The following is a 22490-nucleotide window of genomic DNA, read 5'->3' on the forward strand; positions in this document are numbered from 1 at the left end:
GCATTTTCTCACATAGTATCAGATATTTAGATGTGCATTATATTACTATATTAAGTAGTCTTGCATACCTCACTTAAAAAAAAAAGAACAACGAAACAATAGTACTACTTTATTTGGAGCAGTATGATTAAGTCTCAGACATTGAAGAGTATAAACCAGAGTTTTAACCCTAAATTTCTCCAACAGGGCCATGTGATGCTCTCACACATGGCAGACAGGTTCTTAGAGAGCCCTACTCTGCCATTAAAAACATGAGGAGACGGGCTGAAGGCAAGACTGTGACCATCCTCAGCTGTGTAGAGTTTAGCTTCATAATAACCTTCTTGCTATGAGATCATACTGAGATCCTAACGAGGCAGATTCCCATATAATTGAGTAGCTTAAGAAGTTTCCTCAACCTTTTGATCCTGTTCCTGACTTGATTTGATGCATAGATTATGTATAGCCCCAATTACTGAAAAACCAAATCCTTTAAGTTTTTGGATGACCATTAAATGATGAAGCAAAATGAATGAAAGGAGAATAAAAATATTCATAATACTAATCATAAATAACAGCAACTGTAGTTACCGTTTATTGAGCTTGGCGCTGGACTAAACATTTCTGGATTAACTCTGGGAGGCAGATATTACTATCTTTCTTTAACATACCAGGGCCCAGCAAACTTATTCAAGACCATACGGTTTCAAGTGGCAGAATCAGGATTTAATCCCACTGTTTTCTCTTACCACATAGCCGTAACCTTTAAGCGCTGTGCTTGCATTACTCTGTATAGCATCTGTGTCTAAGTGGATCTTCCCTGGGTTGTACCATTATCTTTGATTTAAGTAATATTCGTTGTCATTTTTATTATTGTATTAAAATTTTACTACAAGTTGACCTATTTTGAAGGCCATACAAACTGCTACTATCTTGGGCAATGTTCAAAAGCAAAGAATGAATTCCTGGGAAGAATATTTGCATCGCTGTAGAAGGGAAGCAAAGTTTCCAAAGCACACATAGCTGCAGCCCAGTCCTGACTTCATAGGCGAGGTGTCCATATAGTGGGTGACTTTCAAATAAACTTCATGTGTGGAAGCCATACCCCATGATACAGTAGATCAGAGTGACCTTAACGTCTATTCGACAATCGAGTCCTAGGTGCTGTCAGGAAGAAGATGACGCAAAGCAGCACCCAGCAGGATCCGTTAGGGCTAGGAGTATTCGTAATCTCACTTTATTTCATGTGATCTAAAGGTCTTTCTAGACAATGTGTTTTTTTTCAATGAGAAAACTACAGTCGTTTGTACTGTTAGTAGAAAAAAAACTTGTTTTTCCAGGAGTTTTTATCAGATGATTCCCTTTAGACTAGCAATGTCATCCCAGTGGGCTTGTTTATAATAAAGAGGCTTTTTAAATGTTTTCAGCAAGAATGAATTGGAATAAAGTTTTAATAGGTCTTGATGTTTGCTTTTACTTTATTAGTTTTCATATAATAAAGTTTTTTTTCTTTTGTCAATAAAATGCTATATATCTTGCTATTCTCTCTTTCTCTCTCACTGTCTCTATATATTTCAAACATATATTTTTAAAATATATTTTAAATGTATTAAATATTTTAAATATATATATATTTCAAAAAGTACAGAATTTTGTTTAGTTTTCTCAGATTCACAATGGAGGGAATATTTAGTTTTAGTATTTAGCTCTCAAAGTAAAATACTCAAGGATTCTTCTGTATTTTCGTGTTGCAACAAGGTAAAATTGCTCGTTGAGAATTTAGCACATGTAAATAAAGGTAAATAGAATAGTGGGGGAGGGTGCCATTAATAACATTTACATTAACTTCATTTTAAGAAGAATTTTCTTAAAATCCAGATATTCAGGAAGACAGCCTGGCATTTGTGGACCACCTTTGAGACTCATTTAATGCATCTAATCTAGTGCCCACATTAGATGATGAAGTTTACAATTGGGGCCGTTTCATTCTGAGATTTTTCAGTTCTGATGGTAAAGAAGGAAAAAGCTTTTTATCCTCCTCCTGTCATTCCTTCTCTGGGTAGTGGGGTTCAAGGCAACATGCAAAGGAAATAAGCAAAGTAGCCTAGGAAACCTTTCTTTTCCATGTTCTTGGCTCTTGCTTCTTGATTTTAATTTATAATGTCAGTCATTATTTGTTTCACTTAGTACTTTATTTTGGAATAACTATTGTCCTAATGGTATAATTTCAGGTTGTTTCGGTTTGGCTAATATTAGAGATTTTGGAAAACAGTATTATATATTGTAGACATTTAGAAATATTATACCACAGCCGTTTGTTGGAAGCTTTTAGTGTACTGAATAGCAGTTTAAAAATAAGATGTGAGGCCGGACCAGTGGCTCAGGCGGTTGGAGCTCCATGCTCCTAACTCCGAAGGCTGCCGGTTCGATTCCCACATGGGCCAGTGGGCTCTCAACCACAAGTTTGCTGGTTCAACTCCCACAAGGGATGGTGGGCTGTGCCCCCTGCAACTGGCAACGGCAACTGGACCTGGAACTGAGCTGCGCCTTCCACAACAAAGATTGAAAGGACAACAACTTGACTTGGAAAAGAGTCATGGAGGTGCACACTGTTCCCCAACAAAGTCCTGTTCCCCTTCCCCAGTAAAATCTTTAAAAAAAAAAAAAGAAAAAGAAAAAAAATAAGATGTGAGATTGTATAAGAAGAATTAATGCCCATTGTGAATCCCTAAGGGAGAAGGGGAAGAAAAATATCCCATGCCCTTTCCCACCCTTATTTTAGCATAAAACAGTGCATACAGGACTAGTGTTCCAGAAACACACCTTGGAAGAAGCTTTAGTTGAATGTTAGCTGTTTTCAGATAAATAATTATGCTTCTAAACATGCTTCTGAAGTAGAACTTGAAAAAAATAGCATGGTCTTCACATTTTAACAAATCAAACATTTTTGTATTTAATCTTCTTTTTCTTTAATTCCAGGGTAATCTTTTTAAAGCAAAGCTATCTAAACCAATAGCAACCAAATTAATGAGTTTTTTTAAAAATTCAGTTTCAGTACTTATTTATATGAGAGAAGACACAGTAATTTATTCGGATTATTTTTTTAATCATATCATCCAGTATTTTTGCATATGCAGTTTTTAATATAGTATCAGATCTCAGATGACCAAGGGACTAGTTCTGGACACAGTTCAGGTTGCGGGGAAGCCTCTGTGCTGCGGGTGCACGGGTACGTAATTGTATAATAGAAGAGCCAGATGGTGTTCTGGATTCAGACTGAAATAGGAATACAAGCCACTGGTTTTTAGTTTCGGTTATGTTCCTTCCATTACTTTATGAACTGATATAATCATTTAACTTTATTGCCTAATTCCTCATAAAAAGGAAGAACTGTTAAACTACTGCTAAAATAGCAAGACTGTTGAATAAATATGAATTAATAACAGAATATCTGGAAGAATAATTTGAACTTTTATTTCACTTGTTGAATATTAGACTTTTGAGTTCCAGAATTTAATGGGGTATTTAACCAGAGTGAAAGGCAGAATTTCAGGGGTGGAAGGAAGGAGGTACATTGTAGTAAGTCCTAACTTGAAAAAAAATATTCAATATTATAACTTCATACTTAAAAAGATACACAAAAATCTGCTTTTATAATACTTACTATATGTCCATTTCACTCAGAACTCTGTACTTAGTATACCTAGCACAGGGCCTGATACACAGTAAGGATTCAGCAAGTGTTTATTTTCTGACATTAATGAATGAATGATCAAATAAAAGAAGAAAGAATATCTTGACAAAATCTTCTTCACTTATTGGTGTGTTCTAAAGGTAGACTATTTTCTACTTATTGGAAGTTATCGAGGAGAGAATGTGAGATTTTTGTATCTGTCAAAATGGGTAACTTGGAAAAAGACTGCAAAGTGTTAGTCTAATAGGTATAAGTCTAATAGAAAGAACGTGGAATTGGGTATCTTGATTTCTCACTCTTGCCCTATTGTTGTTAATTAGTTGGATACTGTTATCCAAATTAGTTTTATCTTTAGTTTTTTTTCTTTCTTTCATTTGATTAATGGGAGAATGAGACATTATCTACCTTTTTACCTGTGTAGTAATGAGAGTCAAAAAAGAATTGAGAATGTTTAAAGTCTTATAAAGTATAAAGCCCTGCCTTTTTTATTTAATTATTTTTTACAGACTGCCGAAATTGTATCTTTGTGAATTCTGTCTAAAATATATGAAAAGTAGAACTATTCTACAGCAGCACATGAAGAAATGTGGTTGGTTCCATCCTCCTGCCAATGAGATTTACAGAAAGAATAACATATCGGTCTTTGAGGTAAAGTAGATGTTTAGTAGTTATCGTCCTATACATTTCAAATATAGTGCCACCTATACTGTATTAATTGTGCAACTTGATTTTTTTTTTCTTTTGGAAACGTTATTTTACTGTTGTTCACACATATAGTATATAGTTCTGCTATATGAGAAGCAGAATTAAGCCAATACAGATGGTACCAAGTTCATAAGCTTGATCTCAGAATAAATTATTCTGTATTTCATTAAATTAAAGGTATTAATTACATCTTATTATTTTATGTACCACTAAGAAGGAAAAAGTACTGCTAATATGATTTAAGGACTCCATTTGATTGTAAATGCCAACTGATTTTACATACGTTGAGAGGTGATTAAATTGTGTCTTAGAATCTATGAGCTATGGAGTTTAAATAAAAAGATTTCTATTGCTCTATTTAACGGAATATTTTGAAGAGGTATATTTAACTGTAGTAAATCTTTATATATTTTCCTGACTTCATCGTGATAGGACTTATGCTATATGTGTGATTCTTCTGTGTTATTAGTAGTGGTTTTCAATTTCTTGATCTTCAGTTCTGTGGTTTGATTGCTAAGTATTAATTGAGTACCTGCCATGTGTTCAGTTGTGTTAATTACTAGAATTTACATTACTAGAATGATGATAGAATTTCACATTGTCTGAATCTACTCAGTCTGTCCCTTTCTTGATCTTCCCTAAGTATTTTAGGTGTGGAATAGAAGAGCTCTTCACCTTGGTGGGGAGGGGAAAGGATGTGGTATACAGTACTGTTTCAGAATACCCAAGAGCAAAATGCTTCTCACTTAAGCACGTATTGGTGTGTGTTTTAAAAGTAGTATTAAATTACATAAATTGTTGAAGATGTTTCGGTCTTGAAATGTCAATGTCTTGAGGTCTAATGTGGGCATCCATTGGCATAAAAGAGCGAACTCCAGCAACTCGAAGAACACAGGGGTATCAGGAGCAACCAGACTACTGCTCCTGATCTTGGGCAACCCGAGTCCAAGAAATATCTCATTTGCCAGGTTGTTACCTAGGGAACCTGCCTGGTGCTTCTGACAATAGCTAATACTCTCTCAGGTAGCTTTATTTGGAGGTAAATCATGGCAGTTAGACTACATTGCTTCTGGCTGCTGGCACAGATTAGATTGTAGTTATACCTTGTTTTATTTACAAATGTATTTTAGAAGCAGTATTTAGATCTTTTGTTATATTAAATACTTTCAAAAATGAATCAGATCAGCTTGCCATCTGAAGGATTCCTGCCTTCAATCTTATAAAAACAAAAAGTGCTATTTTTTGAAATGGCCATCACCTCCTTGACTAGTTATTCATGCTTTGTTGAACACAGTATTTTATATATTATGTTTTCTTAAAACACCAGGTACTGCGATTCTGCCATTTCAAAGGATAACTTCCAGGTTCCAGTGTGTTCTGATCACTGGACTGTGGATACTCAGAGGCGCTTGTAACTGATGTGTTTTGTTCTGAACTAAGAGAAAGTCTGCTGACCATTTTGTCCTGTTATTTTCCTCTAGGTTGATGGGAATGTGAGTACCATTTATTGTCAGAACCTGTGTCTCTTGGCAAAGTTGTTTCTTGACCACAAAACACTCTATTACGATGTGGAGCCATTTCTTTTTTATGTACTAACACAGAATGATGTCAAGGGCTGCCACCTTGTTGGCTACTTTTCTAAAGTAAGTATAGCAGCTACAAGTTGGTTTGAATTCATATGTAAATCTGAAACAATTTTTGCTGGTTCTCACCAGGAGACACTACTGGGTACAATACCTTCTGAGTGCCATCTAGCTTTTTTTTTTTTTTTTTAATAAATCAGAATATTGGGGGACAGTGTGTTTTTCTAGGGCCCATCAGCTCCAAGTCAAGTCATTGTCCTTCAATCTAGTTGTGGAGGGCACAGCTCAACTCCAAGTCCAGTCGCCGTTTTCAATCTTTAGTTGCAGGGGGCACAGCCCATCATCCCATGCGGGAATTGAACCTGCCACCTTGTTGTTGAGAGCTTGTGCTCTAACCAACTGAGGCATCCGGCCGCCCCTCCGGAAGCTCAGCAGTGGCTCCTTATCTTCAATCTAGTTGTGGAGGGTCTGGCAGCTCCCTGGCCCATGTCGGAATCGAACCGGCAACCCTGTTGTTCAGGGCTCGCACTCTAACCAGCTGAGCCATCCAGCCGCCCTGCCATCTAGCTTTTTTAGAAAGGAAAATAGAAGGAACATTCAGAAACATCAAATGCTAGAAGATGCCTAGTAACATGCAACAGACTATATATACTCTCCTAGGAACATGAACTGCTGGTTATCCTCAAGAGGAAAAGTTTTTAAATGACTTCTGTTCCCATGGTGGTAATAGATAGAACTTGTGAAATAAACACAGTCATTACCTCTCTTGAGTTCTTTCTCAATTTAAATCTTCTCTTCCTAATTTGTATTTTAGGCATAAAAATTAGAATAAGAAGCCATTTTTATTAAAGGATATTTTTCTCCTTTAATCTTACATTCTCTTGGGGAGAAAAAAAAGTTGTCTTTCGTCATCAAACAACATAAAAGGTGTCCTTTCATTTGCACAAGCTCATGGTAAAGTCTAAATGCATAAAATAGTTAAGTGGAAAGTTTTATAAGCATTAGCTTTAGAAGCATTCTGTTACTAGGCTATTTCAGTAGTTAAGTATAATTTAAAATATATTGCCTTGTTTACAAAAATGTATTTGTACCCAATACTTTGGGACTAGGTTTTATAAAGTTAGATACAGTTCATAGGGAGGTGGGGCTGCCTATGTAGGACCCAAGAAGGAAATAACAGAAACTTTGAAATAGTTGACGATGAATCTTCCCACATCTGGAGTGCCACATTGACTCATCATTTGTAGCTTCACCAATTGGGACTCCGATTCCTCTGCTCATCTTAGGCATTGACATACTGTTTTTGAGTTGCAGGTGGTGTTGGATGGCATCTTTTATTGTACAGTTTTATTCTCCTGGGATAGTTGCTTTGTGGGTAATGACAATGACTTAACATTGTCCTATATCCCAGTGGGGCATTTTTTTTTCTTGATGTACATTGTCAGTCCCAAAGCACCAGGGCTGTGGTTTTGACTGTTAGTCTTTGTTTCTTAATAATTAGCATTACTGTTCAGTCTTACCAGCCCGTTGTTTTAAAACTTGGCTTCTATTTTCTCCACCAGGAAAAGCACTGCCAACAGAAATACAACGTTTCCTGTATAATGATTCTTCCCCAATACCAGCGTAAGGGCTATGGCAGGTTTCTCATCGATTTCAGTAAGGATTATAAATAATTTCTCATCTCTTACTATGGACTATATATTAATAGTATTTTAAAGATTTGAAGATTATTTATTGGTTGTCGTACTGCTGTATGGAACTTTAAAGTCATGAATTTTTTTTTCTTTTGGCTGGACATTAAATATTTTTAAATAGCCAATATTGAATACCAACTTTTATGTGATCTATAGCAAATACCTTTAAATTGCAACTGTCAGTTTACAATGGAACTTAGTTTTATGTAGTAATTCCAACTCACAATAAAACTAAAAACATTGTATAACTACTTAAATTAGTACTAATAAGTACAGCACCTGCCCTATTTTTGTTACCCACAATGTGTACATCGTTTTTTAGTTACAGGCTCTACCTAGTGGCTAAAAATATGCAGTGCTCCTTTAAAAATCTTAAAAAGTACATGATACAGTAAATAATTTAATCTGAGTTAAATATTGAAAGCTAATGGTTCTAAAAAGGTCATTGTGGAACTTGCATTTTGTTTTACACATTGATAATCCTGCTTAGAAAGTAAACGTGTGTTTGCAATAAATTTTATATTGATTTATAAAATAGTGATATTTGAGGGAGTATTTTCTCAGATATTGCTAAAAATAATAATACTATTTAAAAGAATATATTCAGAAACAGTGGTTTAAACCAAGGATTTTGATACAGGCAATCCTTCTAAATATCAGATAATTATATTACTAGTATTAACAAGTTAATTCTTACATAGACCAGTGAATATTATTCTACTTGGCCTTAGACAATATTTCTAATCTTGGAAATATGTGCCATTAGTGAATATATACATTGTCTTAGTCTTTTTGGATTACTAGAAGAGGGTAGAACTTGGATTATTTCCTTTACTATCAATATATTGTTTTGAAATAGTACTCATAACTGGACATGTTATGCCATTAAGTGACATAGGTAGAGGAAAATATTTTATTATGCATATTAGTCTTTTTTTTTCTGAGATATACAAAGATCAGTTTGTATAGTTACAGTATATTTTTTTCATTTACTTTTCCTAATGTATATTTTCCCATTATTACCATTCTTGGATTTCTTTTGTTTTCTTTAATGACTAAAAGCAACATTTCTTCTGCCATCTCCATTTTCAATACTTTCCCTTAGAATTTATGCCTTTCTTTTCCTGTTCTTGAGAGTCATGTACTAGACAAGAAGACAAAGTAATACCATCATACACTCTCAGTGACACCCACATGCTTACCAAGAATTAGGGTGGTGATAGGGAAATGTGAGGAGAACTTTGGTTGAAGTGAGAAATTATCGTCTAATTCGCTCACAGAAGAACCACAATCTTTTTTAATTCGAAGAACAACCACAATCTTAATAGATAAGATTATATAAACACTAAGGCATTCTTTTGCATTATTCAATTCAGGTATAACTGTTGCCATCTAGTGGTCCAAGTAAAACATGCAAGGGTGGTTTTCTACCATAGTATATTAAAAATAAAAAGCATTATTGCCTTAATCTTAATGTAGCCTCTTAATAGAAAGTACTGATTTTTAACAATTTAAATATTTTAACAATATAATTTATATTAACTATAGATAAGGTAATACTAACCTTATGTTCCATGTATACAAATTATGTAATCTTCCTGCAAATTTGTTTTCAATTAATTTTGCAATTTTGTTTTCTTTCTTGAAGAAATTTACCTTTGAAATTATTGTTGCCTACAATACAATGTTGCCTACAATACACAACCAATACAGATTGGTTGTGGAAGAGAGGATTATGGTTTTGGTGAATTAGCCTATTTTCAGCTCTCTGACATATTTGTGTTTTGGGGGTTTCTTTAGGTTATTTGTTATCAAAGCGCGAAGGCCAAGCAGGGTCTCCAGAGAAACCATTATCCGATCTAGGTCGTCTTTCCTACATGGCTTATTGGAAAAGTGTAATATTGGAGTGCCTTTATCATCAAAATGACAAGCAAATCAGCATTAAAAAGTTAAGTAAGTTGACTGGAATCTGCCCTCAAGACATTACTTCCACACTCCACCACCTAAGAATGCTGGACTTCCGTAGTGACCAGTGAGTATCCCATCCCTTTGTATACCTTCGAAGGACGGTGGAAGTTTTTGGGTCAGGCAGCCAAATTATTGATGGAAGACCATAAATAAACTAATATAAATGGAACACTTGGTGATCCTTAGACGTCATTTTCCTTTCTATGATATTTGGTACTGTTGACCATATATATTTTTTTAACTGTCTTTTTTGTCATCTTCCTCCTAACCTTGAACCTAAGCTACTGAGTCTTATTTGCTAGTATTGGAAGCTTATTCAACCCTAGAAACAATGTCAAGTAAAATATACCCATGCTTTATTTCCATATACATGATGCAAAATGAAATATAGGTCAAAAGGAAGAGCTCATCCTTATCTTGAATGGTTGGGAAAAGGTCACAAAGAAAAGAGGCATTTGAGCTAGAAGTATGGAAAGTCGGAGATAGAGAGCAGGAAAGTAGCAGAAATTCCAGAGGTGGGAAGTATGAGACAATAACTGGTAAAATAACTTCATCCACTGCTATAGTCGAGTGTGAAGTATTTATCTAACTTCATATTTCATAGCTATCTCATGTGATGGCATGTTTCTGTATTTCATCCTCCCAGGGTTGCTATTTTTGAAGCATTTATCATCATCTCCAGAGTTTTCTGGGGCTTATAGCTCCATATTCATTGTTAGGTACTCCTTGTACATCGTTGATTGCTATAAACTTTTCTCTGGTTCCAGATTTGTGATTATCCGCCGGGAAAAACTTATTCAGGATCACATGGCAAAGCTTCAGCTGAATTTGCGACCTGTAGATGTAGATCCAGAATGTTTGCGCTGGACTCCTGTCATAGTCTCCAATTCTGTTGTCTCAGAGGAGGAAGAAGAGGAGGCTGAGGAAGGAGAAAATGAAGAGCCGCAGTGCCAGGAAAGGGACTTAGAGACAAGTGTAAGGACATGAGTGTTTCTGAAATACATCATGACATCTTAAACCAATACAGAAAATTCACATTAAAATTTCAGAGTTTATTTTAATAGTAGACATTTCAGAACACTGGGTTTTGTTTACTTATTTGTACATTTTTAAGCCTTGGATCACTAGCAGACCTTCAAATTTGTTATAACGTGTTACTTGTGACTAAATATTTCTTACCAGCATACCAGTAAGCAGCTAAACTTGAAGCTGTGTAGTAACTGAGGAATCTGAATTGAATCTAAATCTGACCATTGTTAAAAATGAAATGAAGATACATTTTTCCTTAAATCATTAAGGAATAATGTAAACATGTATGTTTTCTAAGAGAGTGCTAAATAGTCTAGTAGATAGACAAATGTCTTTAGCCATTAAAGGGTTCAAGCCATTAAAGAGAGACTGTACTATATTATATAGTTTTCAGTATTTTTCTTCATGTGATACAGACCTTTTGTTTTTAGCAGTATTTTTATCATTTAAAAATCTGTCCTCCTCTGATAAACATAGTTTCATGCCCCTGTTTAATTTTCAAAATGAAATTAAATATTCAGAATAAAAATAAATCAAAATAATTATAGAAATATTTTTTCATTATTTTCAAATACCCCCTTTCTCTTGCACATGCCCCAGAGCCCATTTCCTCCTCTCCGTTTATAAATTTTTATTTCTGAGAAATTTAATAAACTATCTCATTTAACATGTATAAGAACAGTAATATTCACTTTCTTTATTGAAGATGTTATTGCATAGTGGCTAAGGGCACTAGCTCTTGGATCAGACTGCCTGGATTTATATCCCAGCTTCTTCATTTGCTATTGCGTGACCTGGGGCAAGTTACTTAAACCTTTTGTGCTTCAGTTACCTCATGTGTAAAATGGGCATATAATTATAATACTTTATAAAATTGTTGTGAAGATTAAATGAATATCTATACAGCATTTAAAATAGTGTCTAACACATACAAAATAGTCATGTTAGCTGTTAAATAAAATTTTCTTTTTTAAAGCTCTGTTTTCTTAGTATTTAAAATGTTAGAATAGGTGATATAACCAAGTAAGACTGAAAAATTAACCAGCCTGATTTTATTTTCTAAAATCAGGTGGGAAAGTCTGCATCTCGGGAAAACAAAGAACAAAATTCTTATTCTTCAATAGAAAGTGAAAAGAAACCAGAAGTTATGGCACCGGCCAGTTCTACACGTTTGAACAAACAAGTCCTTCCCCGTGATAGTCTTCCTGCAAATAATCAGCCATCTCGGAGAGGCCGCTGGGGGAGGAAGAACAGAAAAACCCAGGAACGTTTTGGTGATAAAGATTCTAAACTGCTCTTGGAAGAGACATCAACTCCTCAGGAACAATATGGAGAATGTGAGGAAAAATCAGAAACCTCCCAAGAACAATACACTGAAAGTGAGGAACAGTTGTCAGCCTGTCAGGAGCAGCCAAGCCAGGATGGGAAGCCAGATATTCCCAAAAGAAGACTGAGTGAGGGGGTTGACCTATGGCGAGGACAGATAAAGAAAAGCCCTGAGGCTCTGAAGTGTAGGTTACCAGACGGCAATGATAGATTGCCCCGTCGCTATAGTGATGGCGACAGGGCTCTCCTCAGGGGCTTCAGTGAGAGCAGTGAGGAGGAAGAGGAGCCAGACAGTCCTCGATCCAACTCACCACCAGTTCTTACAAAGCCCACACTGAAGCGAAAGGTAAAGCATTTCTTTGATGTAGTCTTTTCTTCCTCCAATTGCAGTTCATTGTATACTTTTGTTCTGTCCTAGAGTTCTGAAAGAGTAAGTATAGAAATTATTACCGTGTTATTTTTTCGACTTTAAGCCTCAGTATACTATTCCTAGTGAACATTTGAAATGTGTATGATTTCTTTGGTTCGTAGGAATTAACTTAGAAGTCATAAGCTTATTTAAGAGCTGACAGACTGTATTTTAGTGTGCTGGTTTGATGTTTAAATCATGACTTTTAGGGATTTTAAAAACATTTTAAAAGTGTGTACAGATGAGAATTGTTCATATTAGAAAAGGACAGGAAAGTATTACACAGTTCCATGGAAAGTGGTGCTTAGAGTGAAGCCATTCATCTTATTTTGAGCGGTACTGTTTGCCCTGCACTCGCTCTCTCCTCTTCACTCCTCCAGCGGTTTGACTTAGCCTTGTTTTAAAAATATTTGCTAAGCTATATTTCATCATCGTTCAAAGTTTGAGTGATAGCCAGTTTGTTAATAAATGCTGTGTGATGATGATAGTGAATTCTGTGAAACTGTATCGGAACTATCCCAGGCTATGGAGTGAACTTGCAGCATTGCTTCAAGCTAGCCAGACTGAAGTATCGTAGCTTTCTGGTTGAGCCACCTTGTAGTAGCGGGGTGACAGATTTCACCCAAAGCAATGAAATCGTTCCTTTCCTTGGCAGACCTTTAAAAAAAGGTAGGGCTATTTATAAAAAAATATAAGCTCTTAATTTTAGAACAGTTTTAGATTTGTAGAATTATTACAAAGAAAGTACAGAGAGTTCCTGTATTCCCCACATCCAGTTTCCCTTTTTATTAACCTCTTTGGTTAGTATGGTACATTTGCCCCAAATAGTGAACCAATATATTGATACATTATTAACTAGAGTCCATACTTTATTCAGATTTCCTTAGTTCTCCCTAATGTCCTGTTTCTGTTCCAGGATCCCATCCATCATGCCACATTATATTTAGTAGTCATGTCTCCTTGGGCTCCTCTTGGTTGTAATATAATAGTTTCTTAGACTCCTTGTTTTCGATTACTTTAAAAGTTTTGAGAATGTCCCTTGTGATATTAGATAAGGTAATGTTTTTTGAGAAGAAGACCACAGAGGTAAAGTGCCATCCTCATCACATCATGTAAAGGGTATCTATCAGCATATATCTATATACCAAATGCAAGAGTATTTAGTATTAATATGACTTTTCACTATTGATATTAACCCCCATCACTTCGCTTGAGGTTGTATTTCTCAGGTTATTCCACTGTAAAGTTATTCCTTTCCATACTGTACTCTTTGGAAGGATATCACTGTCCACAGCCCACACTTAACATATGAAGAGTTATACTCTCCTCAAATGCAGAATATTTATGTTTATTTAGAATTCTGCTTGGGACATTTATCTGTTCTTCCCCATCTATTTATTTATTCAAGCATTTATGTCAATATGGACTCATAGATACTTACTTTATACTTTGGTTATAATCCAATACTACTCCTTTATTTAATTTGTTGTTCAAATCCTTCCAGCTTTGGCCATTAGGAGCCCTTTCAGTTTTGCTCCTGTCCCTTTAGCATACATGCCCTCATTATTGTGATTTTTGTTTGTTTGTTTGTTTTGAGCACTTCTTTCTGGTACTACAAGATGTTCCAGGTTCATCTTGTATATTTCATACCCAATCCTAGAATCAGTTAATTTCTCCAAAGAGCAGAGCCATGGTTAACCTAGTTTGAAACTTATATTTTCAACTGGAAGGACTAGCAGAGTTGAAGTAGAGGAAAATTGAACTCTTGGCTAACTCTGTTATTCATTAGAGACGATGAAGACTATATCTTTGCCATCCTATGCTTAGATCGCTCAGTTATAAATTAAAATTATGCTCTATTCTTGTGTAAAAAAGGAATATTACAATAGGCAGTGAGATCATGTACAAAGTACTTGGAAGTTCTTGAAGAAATTCACTTGGCTTGGAGTCAGAGACTATATTTTACAACCATTTCTATACTGACTGAATGTGTGACCTTAAGCAAGTCCTATAACCTTTCTGACCTCTATAGAACGAGGGGATCGGATTAGATCATTTTTGGTACGTCATCTTTGTTTTGTGCTATCTATTGTGTGATTTAGAGTATTAGATCAATCCTAGTACACAATTGTGCCTAATGTGCCAAGTTCCAATAACGTTAGATTTATTTTACTTTTGAAATGCTTCACTAACATCAAGTACATACATGTCGGCTCCCTGTTTCTGCATTCCAGTATAACTTTATAGATAGGTCATGAAAATGGTATGAAGTTTTACTGACAGTTATTAGACAAAGTGTTTTATTCCCTTTTTTCTCTTGAGGAAAGAAGTTAAGGGCCTAGCCTATGTGTCATTTCCGTGTTGAAATAGTCAACTCCCTAGGATGTTTAATTTAACTGAACTGTTAATAGGAAATTATAATATCTACTCTTTGGGCATACCTGCCTATTCTTTTACAAAGTTGTATTTAGTTATCCAACATCTTTGTATCTATGATACATTATGTATAGTATCTTACTATAGTATTTTGAAATAATATTTAAAATGTCTTTTGGCAAACAGCATCCTCGTTTGATATGTGCTAATTTTCTTAGGTTTAAACCTATTCACCATGTTGTTAATAAAAATGATAGTGTTCATTACTGTAAATAAAATACTTTCTCTTTTATATAGAAACCAATTCTTCACCGTAGAAGGAGAGTCCGAAAGCGCAAACACCACAATAGCAGTGTGGTCACAGAAACTATATCGGAGACTACAGAGGTATTAGATGAACCTTTTGAAGACTCTGACTCTGAAAGGCCAATGCCAAGATTAGAACCCACCTTTGAGATTGATGAAGAAGAAGAGGAAGAGGATGAAAATGAACTCTTCTCTAGAGGTTACTTCCATCGTTTGTCCTCACAGGATGTTCTCAGGTGCCGATCCTCTTCTAAGAGGAAGTCTAAAGATGAAGACGATGACGACGAAGAATCAGATGATGCTGATGGTATGTTTTACAGAACTTTTGCTTACTGTAGTTTTGTCTTTAAAAATAAAGCAATGATAGCTGAAACCCTTCAACAAAAATGCTGAAAAATGAACACAACCTACTAGGCAAGTAAAGGATGACTTGGTAATCTTTAAAAAGTTGTATCAAGTGTATTCACCCTCATTTTCTCATTTGTCAAGCTTCCCCTTCAACTTGGGACCTATTTTTGCCCCTGCAGAAAATATCTTGCCGTTAGGAAATTATTCTTTTTTGTCTGATCCTTTTTCATCCATTATCTGAATCTTTAATGGGTGGATTAGACTTAGCATCAGGAAGATATTTAAGTAATAACCCTTTACTAGAATATGCACTCTGTAGACTTAGTCTGTTTTGCTAAGTATGCTGAGTGCTTATATAGTCACTCAGTAAATATTGTTAAATGCATAAGTGCTAAGAATGTGGTTCTTAAATAAGATCACGTTCATGTAAATTGGACTTGCTTCAAATCTGTTCAGGAATCCTTCCTAAATCAAATCTCTAATGTGTCTTACTCAATTAGTAGTAAATTTCTAATAAAAATGACTCAAAATAGGTTAAATTTTATGGCATAGCTGAACATTCAATAATTTACTTTTAAAATAGCCTTGTTATCATTTTCTCTTGAGAAATAAACAAACTGGGGCGCATATATGAGCTGGGTCATGCACTCATCATTTGCGTTCTAGCCTAAAGATTTTGCCAGAGTGTCGTGCTGCCTGCATCTGCAGTGTTGACCTTGCATGGGTCAAACTGAGTTTTTTCACTTTGCTGGGTGACTTTGAAGCAATCTCGTTGTCTACATATAAACTTGTAGCTTTTATGTATTAACTAGTTGAGTCTTTCATTCTCCTTTTAAAAACATTCACTCAATTTCATATCTCGTGGATAACGTGCATTTTCTCCATTCTCATGTTTTTATATAACAAATACTTTTAATATAGTGATAATATGACTGAGTTTTTTGCTTTATGTGAATGATTTTCCAGAGTTTTACGATGTTATATTTTCAGATACATAGCTAGGGAACTAAAAATTTATTTCGTAAATTTGGCATGTTAGTAAAATTTTAACTTGGATCATTGTAGATTAAAATAGTATCCTTCTAAGTTTCTGTTGAGCTGGACAAATTTTCTCTGTTACAGCCATTTCCTTAGTAACTTTCCAAAGCCATACAGTAGTGATGATAAACTTGAGCTAGTTTTAACTAGTGGATGGTAACAGAATATTGACAAGCATTCTTTCATTATTCACTGTGTAACTTTAAAAGATATCACTAATTAAGTTTCTCCTTTAGATTCTTAACTTGAAAATGAAGATAAGAGTTTGTGATGATTTATGAAATCATTTCTGTTGTACATGCTAGTCTCAGAAAAGGGCACTGGAAAATATAAGCTTTTATAACCTATTCTTATTTTTTGTTATCACTCCTGTACAGATACTCCTATCCTAAAGCCAGTATCTCTATTGAGAAAATGTGATGTGAAGGATTCTCCACTTGAGCCAGATACATCCACACCTATGAAAAAGAAAAAGGGATGGCCCAAAGGCAAGAGCCGCAAACCAATCCACTGGAAGAAAAGACCTGGTCGCAAACCGGGATTCAAGTTGAATCAGGAAATCATACCCATTTCTACTCAAGAATGCATTGTTGAGCCCATTGTCCCCATGCCTAAACCTGGACGTAAATCCAAAATTCAAGAGAATGAAGAAACTGTTGAATCAAAAGAAGACTTGCCTTTAACCGAAGAAAGAAAGGAGGAGGAGGAGATGCACGTGGAAGCAGAAGAGGGAGAAGAGGGAGAAGAAGAAGACACAGCGAGCAGTGAGGTTAGAGCAGCTTCTCCAGTGGATAGCAGCAACAGTCCCGAGACAGAAACAAAAGAACCTGAGGTAGAGGAGGAAGAAGAGAAACCCCGTGTCTCAGAAGAGCAGAGGCAATCCGAGGAAGAGCAGCAGGAGCTGGAAGAACAGGAGCAAGAGGAAGAGGACGAAGTGGCTGTAGAGACAAACCAGAACGAGGACCATGATGCAGATGATGAAGATGATGGTCACCTGGAATGTGTGAAGAAGAAAGAGCGAGAGGAGCAGCCAATTGGCGAAGAGGTCAAGGAGGAGCCTGGGGGGCCAGAGGCTTTTTTAGATACGAATATGCAGAGCAGTAGGGAGAACATAAAGGACAAAGATGAAACAGAACCAGATTCTGAAGAGGAGCAGACTTCCCATGAAGCATCCGTGCTGTCGGAACACGTGCCGGGGTCTGAGGACGACCATGAAGACGAGTCCAATTCTAAAGAAGAATTAATTGAGTTAAAAGGGGAGGAAGCGATTCCTCACAGTGAACTGGATCTGGAAACCGTGCAAGCCGTGCAGTCTTTGACTCAAGAAGAAAGCAACGAGCATGAGGGCGCCTACCAGGACTGTGAGGAGACGCTGGCCGCCTGCCAGACGCTGCAGAGCTACACGCAGGCTGACGACGACCCGCACGTGTCCATGGTTGAAGACTGCCATCCTTCGGAACACAATAGCCCGCTCTCTTCTGTTCAGTCTCATCCCAGCCAGTCAGTCCGTTCGGTCAGCAGCCCCAACGTGCCTGCCCTCGAAAGCGGTTACACCCAGATCAGCTCAGAGCAAGGATCCCTGTCGGCGCCCTCTATGCAGAACATGGAGACCAGCCCCATGATGGATGTGCCTTCCGTATCAGACCACTCTCAGCAGGTGGTGGACAGCGGCTTCAGTGACCTGGGCAGCATAGAGAGCACCACAGAGAACTACGAGAACCCTAGCAGTTACGATTCCACAATGGGCGGCAGCATTTGTGGGAATAACTCTTCCCAGAGCAGCTGCTCCTACGGGGGGCTGTCCTCCTCCAGCAGCCTCACCCAGAACAGTTGTGTGGTCACTCAGCAGATGGCAAACATGGGCAGCAGCTGCAGCATGATGGCGCAGAACAGTGTCCAGCCTGCTGCCAACTGCAACATCAAGTCACCTCAGAGCTGCGTGGTGGAGAGGCCTCCCAGCAACCAGCAGCCGCCGCCGCCACCGCAGCAGCCGCAGCCGCAGCCGCAGCCAGCCCCGCAGCAGCCGCCGGCACCGCAGCCTGCGCCCCCGCAGCCGCCGCAGCCGCAGCCGCCGCCGCCGCCGCCGTCCCAGCAGCCGCAGCCGCCGCCGCCACCCCAGCAGCAGCCGCCCCTGTCCCAGTGCAGTATGAATAACAGTTTCACTCCAGCGCCCATGATCATGGAGATCCCCGAATCCGGAAGCGCTGGGAACATCAGTATCTATGAGAGGATCCCAGGGGATTTCGGTGCGGGTAGCTACTCCCAGCCGTCGGCCACCTTCAGTCTAGCCAAGCTGCAGCAGCTGACCAACACCATTATGGACCCTCATGCCATGCCTTATAGCCATTCTCCTGCTGTGACTTCCTATGCAACCAGTGTTTCTTTGTCTAATACAGGACTGGCTCAGCTAGCTCCATCTCATCCATTAGCTGGGACCCCTCAAGCACAAGCCACCATGACACCACCCCCGAACTTGGCGTCCACCACCATGAACCTCACGTCACCTCTGCTGCAGTGCAACATGTCTGCTACCAACATTGGCATTCCTCACACTCAGAGGTTGCAAGGGCAAATGCCAGTCAAGGGGCATATTTCCATCCGCTCCAAATCGGCACCGCTGCCCTCTGCGGCTGCCCACCAGCAGCAGCTGTATGGCCGCAGCCCGCCAGCCGTTGCCATGCAAGCTGGCCCTCGTGCATTGGCTGTTCAGCGCGGCATGAACATGGGGGTTAATTTAATGCCAACCCCTGCCTATAATGTCAATTCCATGAATATGAACACCTTGAATGCCATGAACAGCTATCGAATGACACAGCCTATGATGAACAGCAGTTACCATAGTAACCCTGCCTACATGAACCAGACAGCACAGTATCCTATGCAGATGCAGATGGGGATGATGGGGAGCCAGGCCTATACCCAGCAGCCTATGCAGCCAAACCCTCATGGAAACATGATGTACACTGGCCCCTCCCATCACAGCTACATGAATGCTGCTGGTGTGCCCAAGCAGTCACTCAACGGACCTTACATGAGAAGATGAGCAAGCGAAACTTTCACTGAAAAAACTTAAATATATATAAATAAAGGAACCTTTTATACTGACAAACCAGAGAAAAATGGACCTTTTTTTCCAGTTAAAATATTGCTGTAGATTTAGAGGAATTTTTCTTTGGTTTATTTTACTTTTTAGAAAACCTGGTCTTCTCTTTTTTGGGGATTCCTTTTGTTCTGGGTTTTGGTTTTCTTCACAATCTTGAACATTTTACAATAGAACTCATCTAAATGGATTTGGGGATAGGGGAAACATGCACAAAAAATCTTTTCATAATTAAAAAGAGCCTTACTTTCTTTACGCACCACATGGACAGAATTTGTGTAAAGGTGAAATATCTTTATTTTATTTTAAAATGTATGTTTCCCCTCACTGTTTGCAGCTCCCAATGTTGTCATTTTTAAATGTTATATATACATCTCGAGGGTTAGCCAGGCCCTGTCCTCCAAACCCAACCTTTCATTTCCTACTTCATTCCAGCAGGAGGCACTTATGGGAGACTCGGATGGGGACGTGGAGAACAACCCAAGCTCCTTAAACTTATTATTATTGTTAATATTATTATTATTATTATTATTAATAAAGTGAGGCAGGAAAATGCTTCTCCTTTTAAAATCCCCTCCACTCCCTACACACACACACACACACACACACACACACACACACACACACACACACACACACACACACACCTCTTGAAACCTTTCCCCAAGAATGTTTCTTTATAGATGGACTTCATCGAAATGTTTGTCTTTCTTAAATCAAGTGTAATATAATTTTTTTTTACTATTCCCACTCAGCACTCAGAGACACAAAAATACTGTAAGTCTCAATTAACAGCAGAATCTCAGAGGAAAGCTGTTTGCAATCCTAATTCAGCCTTGGAGGAGTAGAGATGATCAATTAACAATCAAAAAGAGGAAATGAGCCTCTTGTTTTTTACCACCTGGTGAATCAGCCATAATGCCCATATTCCATGCAGCCTCTTGTTTTTAGTATGTACTTTGAGATGCTAAGGGTCTTGATTTTTGAGCCTTTGACTCTAATTAAACTCAAGCAGCAGTTCCCAGCAATTAGCCTCTTACATTTCTTACAGTGTTGGTGGATGACTGTACATGTCAGTGATTTGAAAATACCTGACGAAACTTGGACAGTTTGTTTTATGTTGGAAGGGATGACACAGGACGTGTGTCATAAGGGAGATCGTGGCGTGTGTTTATAGCTACTTAAATAATACATACCTCTAGTCTTCATATGTCTTCTGCCATCCTGAGTTCCCCCTGTGAATCAGTGCACCAGCCCCTCTCCGGGAGTGGCTGAAGAGAAGAGGGATGAACCAACCACCAGCATAGTAGGGCAAACGTGGACAGCAGGGTTTTATCAGGCTCCTATGTTGTTCCCAGTTCCACTCTCTTTTCTTATGCAGCCGGTTTGCCCATTCTCTTCCTGTTACTTGCTCCAGGGATAGGTAAAAAATATATATATATATATATATTCCATCATTAGAAGATGGAAACTATTATACCACTTGGTATGTGCAGTCAAATATCCAAAAGGGGGAAGTACTGCTTAAGAATTACCTGTAAGCATTAAATTCTCCTTTATTTGTACACTTTATATAGATAAATTTTTGAAGTACTAATTAGGCATTAAATTTTTTCAAATGCACAGGTTTGTTGGTTTTTTTTAATACACTTTAATTGACTTTCTCAATTAAATGTGTTAGGTAGAAAAAAAGCAGAATTCACATCTTACCGCTATCAATTCTGAGCATGTGCAAGGCTGTGTAGGACCCAGTTTCTCTGTATATACTATTCCGGTTCCCAATCATCTATGTAGAAAGTGCACTGTGCTGCCCTCTCCCTACATCTTCAGCTATGTCACTGCTTCCTGGTGGGGGTGGGGGTGGGGTGGGTCGGGAGGGAAGTATATGGGGAGGAGGGGGGGGATCAAGGCAGAAGGAGAAGCTGTTGAAATGAGGGCCGTGAATTCAGTTTCTGTTGGTTTGCGGTTGTGTTTGGTTTTGTTTATTTCTTTAAAAAAATAAAAATTCAATCGGGCAGCTCCCTTTTTCCACAAGCCTTTTTGTGACTGTAGAACTATTGTAGAGAAAATGTTCTTTTCTATATTATAAAAGAAATTATCCAACACAGTAATATTGGTACCTGTCATTTTTTCACTTCTGTTTAAAAAAAAATGTATTTTTAGCAAAATAACTTGGGTAATCTTCTAAAAAAGAAATTTAAAAACTCACTGTTAGTGACTTTGATGCCTTTTAAAATAAGAGCTTTTTCATTTCATTCCATCTTTAAAATTTTTTATCTTTGTTGTAGAATATTAAAAACTATTTTAAGAAAGATAAAAATTCTCTTTAAAGAGATCTCTAGAGTGTGTGAATAGAGCTCCAGATGCCTCTAAAAGCCGCATGTACAAATGAAGCTAAGTCTATACCTGTCTGTTTATATTTGCTTTTCCTGTTTTGTAACCTCTTTGTACTTTGTTCATGGTGACTTGTAAGCTAAGGGGAAGGGATACCTAGATGCCTTTGTATTTCTCCATGTCACGCGCTCCTGGGCCAGTCGGTGTCCCTTCCTCTCCTTGTATGTAATACCGCTTTTTTTTCCCCTTTCTAGCAAGTACTTTCAAAAGAACTCTGTACATTTTAACATAAAAAAATAAATTATGTTGAGCCATTTTGGATGTTTGTCTTGCATGTGGAATTTTTATCCCAAATATTTCAAACTCTCCAATTCTTTTTCTACACACAGAGACTTAAAAACATTAACCTTTTCATGTTCCTCTTCACATAGCAAGTATAAGTTCATGACCTTGGCTTTGAAACTTCAGTTTTCAAATATATATAAATGCCAACAATACAAATGGTTTTTCCCTTTCCAAGGAAAATGGTATTGTGATTTCACTTTGGATTTTTTAGGGAAATCCACTGGAAAACCTTGTAAAGGCATTGTGACTCACCCAA

General features: G+C 37.5%; 1 protein-coding gene across 3 annotated transcripts in view; it reads left to right on the forward strand.

The window, feature by feature from the left end:
- The window catches only part of KAT6A (lysine acetyltransferase 6A), a 98027-nt gene extending 75817 nt beyond the window's left edge, over positions 1–22210 (forward strand). For all 3 annotated transcript variants that reach the window (XM_033103831.1, XM_033103833.1, XM_033103832.1), the window contains 8 exons: positions 4180–4321; positions 5860–6021; positions 7524–7617; positions 9456–9687; positions 10391–10598; positions 11722–12324; positions 15061–15376; positions 16833–22210. In XM_033103831.1, coding sequence (XP_032959722.1) covers positions 4180–4321; positions 5860–6021; positions 7524–7617; positions 9456–9687; positions 10391–10598; positions 11722–12324; positions 15061–15376; positions 16833–19498 — 4423 coding nt within the window. In that variant the 3' untranslated portion in view covers positions 19499–22210. The remainder of the gene's footprint in view (positions 1–4179; positions 4322–5859; positions 6022–7523; positions 7618–9455; positions 9688–10390; positions 10599–11721; positions 12325–15060; positions 15377–16832) is intronic.
- Positions 22211–22490: the final 280 nt, after the last annotated feature.

This window comes from Rhinolophus ferrumequinum, chromosome 4, assembly GCF_004115265.2.
Source record: "Rhinolophus ferrumequinum isolate MPI-CBG mRhiFer1 chromosome 4, mRhiFer1_v1.p, whole genome shotgun sequence".
NCBI lineage: Eukaryota > Metazoa > Chordata > Mammalia > Chiroptera > Rhinolophidae > Rhinolophus > Rhinolophus ferrumequinum.